This window comes from Puntigrus tetrazona, chromosome 5, assembly GCF_018831695.1.
Source record: "Puntigrus tetrazona isolate hp1 chromosome 5, ASM1883169v1, whole genome shotgun sequence".
NCBI classification, from domain to species: domain Eukaryota; kingdom Metazoa; phylum Chordata; class Actinopteri; order Cypriniformes; family Cyprinidae; genus Puntigrus; species Puntigrus tetrazona.
This window is the reverse complement of record NC_056703.1, coordinates 24106470-24110087: the sequence shown is the minus strand read 5'-3', so window position 1 is coordinate 24110087 and position 3618 is coordinate 24106470. Positions and strand designations below refer to the sequence as shown.

At 37.7% G+C, this 3618-nt stretch overlaps 1 protein-coding gene across 1 annotated transcript in view; it reads right to left on the bottom strand.

The window, feature by feature from the left end:
• Positions 1-709: 709 nt before the first annotated feature.
• slc25a46 (solute carrier family 25 member 46) overlaps positions 710-3618 on the bottom strand; it is a 10155-nt gene continuing 7246 nt past the window's right edge. The window contains exons 6-8 of the mRNA XM_043239400.1: positions 3055-3111; positions 2689-2746; positions 710-1924 (exon numbers count right to left, since the gene is read on the bottom strand). Of these exons, the coding sequence (XP_043095335.1) occupies positions 1337-1924; positions 2689-2746; positions 3055-3111 (703 nt within the window). The 3' untranslated portion in view covers positions 710-1336. The remainder of the gene's footprint in view (positions 1925-2688; positions 2747-3054; positions 3112-3618) is intronic.

Below are 3618 nucleotides of genomic sequence, written 5' to 3'. Positions count from 1 at the left end.
TATATTTAGTTAGTTAGTTATTAGTTTAAGTGTGTACAGAGTATTTGATTTTCAAGGCTTCCAGAAATTTCTATTCTTTTTTTTTTCTCCAACGTTTATTTAAAACAACGACTACTATTTTTGTCTTTTATTAAAATTTTATGTATTTATTTTTTTGCACAACACCACATAAAAGTGTTTAATGGCAGGTTTCCATTACTACAGCTTACTTGACATGTGACAACATGCCCCACTGCTTTTTTTTCTTTTTCCAGACAATAATGGTAAAAAATATCAACAGCCAACTTAGATATAAACCACTGTTCCAAACGTTGGCGTTCATAAGATTCACAATATCACAGTATTATAGTAAAATATTACTCTGTGTGTTTTCCTCAGCCATTAAACTACAGTTTTACCTTTAAGTGACGTACAATCCTTCAGAAATCATTCTATTTTGCGGATTTGGTGTCTAGGAAATATTTCGGTTGTGTTTCTTAATATTTTGTAATATTTTGACTCTTTAATGAACAGAAAGAGACAAATTTAATTAAGAGAAATCGTCTGTAATAATAGCTTTACTGTTATTTTTGATCATATGTATCTGCGCTGTTAGTGTAATAATTAGTCTACAGTCTGCAATATATAACCTATTTTTCATCTTTTTTTTAACATACATAACATGCTACGGCAATTCGTGATGATATTAAAAACGCAAAATCCACGCAAATCAGATTTTAGACATTTATTTTAATCATAGTGCCCAATAAATTAGAACTATTCACCCAGGAACCAGATTAGTTCTACACATGCATTCTTATGTAAGTGGCTTCCAATGAACTGAATTTTTTAAATCTCTTATATCGCGTTAAACCTGACACAAAGAAACATTTTCACTGTTTGAAACACTTGCACAAGTTTCACTAAGGTGCAAATAATAATTTAATGACATAATCTCTTTAAGAACTTGGCACAATGTTGCCAAAATAAACAATCACATTATGAAACTTAGTGGCCGTTGACGAAATGGAGAAAACAGCATGGGAGTATAATTACAAAGGTCCTCGTTTCAGAAATATTACACATGTTTTGGCTCCGATGGACAGTTCGGGGGTCACCGTAAGAATAATTTAAATCCAGTGCTGATGTGAAACATACCGATGATTTTGCATAAACGTATCGTGCAATTACCAAGACAACCAGTGCTTCATGAAACAAGTAGACTGACAGATCACGGGAAGAAGAGGTAAAGAGAACCTCAAAATGTCTGCGATTATCAATTCATATTAGGACGCATTTTTTGGAATGTCCAACTCAACCCAAAAAAAGGACCTTTCGGTGAATCTATGTGTTCTATTTAAGCGTTTCGCAGCAGCGTCGAGTAGATCATCTTGGTGATCTGCAGAACCGTGGCGTGAAGCGAGTACTGCACCACGATGGAGCCGAAGCCTTTGTAGAAGCCCATGGTGCCCTCCTCCCGCCGAATAGCATTAATGCAGTCCCTCATACCTTCATACTGCGTGTTGATGGGCAACACCTCGAAACCCAGGTCAGTGTTGTCGATGATGGTGCGCGTTCCCTGGATGTGCAGCCTGTGCAACACCGTTTCCAAAGGAAACAGCAGCACGTCTGCGCACAGGCTGGCGGCGAAGCTGGCCATGAGCTCAGGGAAGTACGCGTCCAGCATCGACTGGACGGCGTCCGCTTGAGAGTCAGGGGACGAGTGCTTGGGCGAGCCGTTATTCCGACGCCGCAGCAGGTAAAGAACCAGCCGCTGCACGCTGGAACTGATGACGTAGTGGAGGATGCCGTGGAGAACCGTGGGGAACACCAGGTTCCAGAGGGGCAGGAGACGCTTGCTGTGAGGCACTCCCATTCCCATCACACGGCCGATGCCTTCTTTCACACAGTCCAGGATGCCGGGGTTGTCTCGGATTATTTCACTCTGGCGTGAGAACAGGATAAGAAAGCAGGAAATGAAGTTGAGCTGGGCGATGCGACAACAACCGCGTCGGCCGACGCATCCCTAATTTCAAATAAATGCCGTTTTTTTGCTGTTCTCTTTCTATTAATTCGGTTTTCTATTAAATAAAAAAAAAACATTAAAAGGTTCGCAGCTGTACAATTCCTACAGCAGATTCCAAACTGCTAAAGTCAAAACGAAATCAAAATCAACACCGTTATCAAGACTTTCCAACTGCAAGCAACTGCAAGCCCTCAGATTTTCCAATAATTATCAGATGCAAAGCTGCACACATATTGCTACATATTGGAGAGTAGTTACCCAAAACTGGTTTGCTCATTTACCACAAGATCTAATCAAACTGCATTTCCTTAAGCATCGAGCCTGATCACCGCGATATCTTTCAAGATGTCGTGTCATAGAAAAGTCTTTTTCCTTGTAAAAATATTTGTAATGTTTCATTTTTAAAATGATAATTGAAAATCACTTTTATAATCGAATCAAAATCTTAAACACTCCTTAAAACAAGAGCCATACACGCAAAACCGCAAAAAAATATTATATAGCTTCTACAGAATATATTGTATTTTATTTCATCCCACTTGGTGATATCTTCACTTATTTTAAGCATAAAATTAACTACATTTTTTATATATCCTCATTTGTATTTCTGTGCTCCAAAGCCCAGATCATGACAAATAGCCTGTAATGTTCTATAGAAAACTACAAGTATGAATAACCCTTACCTGTACGGTCTCTATGAGACTTGCTGAGTAAAACGGCATTGCAACCACATATGTCAAACTGGAAAAAACAAAACAAAACAATGATTTCACAAGATCAAATGAGTGCAGAAAAAGAGATAAGGAGAAGATTGATAACGTAAATGTCAAGCCTATGGAATTCCCTTTCCGTATACTTAGTTGTATAAACAACGTCCTGCATATTAAGCTTATTCAAACAGATCCCAGATATAGAAAGGTAAAATTATGACTCATTTAAGAGATAAACAACTTGCACCTTACAGCAGTTCCCAAACAATCGAGTTAATTTACTGTACTTCTCTACAAGAAAAGCACTGTTAACTCAATAAGGCTCATGTCTCAACTTACCCTTTTAGTACCAAGTGTCCCACAACTTGTTTAGGGTTCCACTTGTGCGATAACTCCCTGTGAATATATATATATATATATATATGATAAATGTTAGACAAGAGTTTATTTCAATAATGGCATAAAACATCATGAGAACTGATCAAACTAATTCAAATCATGCAAACTGCACGCTGCCACCCTTTATAGTATAGATGTAAATATAGTGTATTATAAGACTGCAAATCAAAGTGATAAATCTTGAAAGAATGGACCTATCAGCAATTGCTTACACTGTGTATATAGAGTGCCCTCTACTAATATTGGCACCCTTGGTGAATATGAACAAAGGTGTCTGTGAAAACAAATCTTCATTGTTTATCCTGTTGAATCTCAAAATTCTAATCTATCACTGAAGTACAACAACTGAATGTGGGGGGAAATCTTATTGTGAAATAAATGATTTCTCAGGTTCATATTGGCACCCAATTATTGCAATGTCCTTTTCCCAAGATAGCAGCCCTTAGTTTTCTCCTGAAATGCCCGAAGAGTTTGAAGAACCCCTGATACGAGATCAGAGACCAT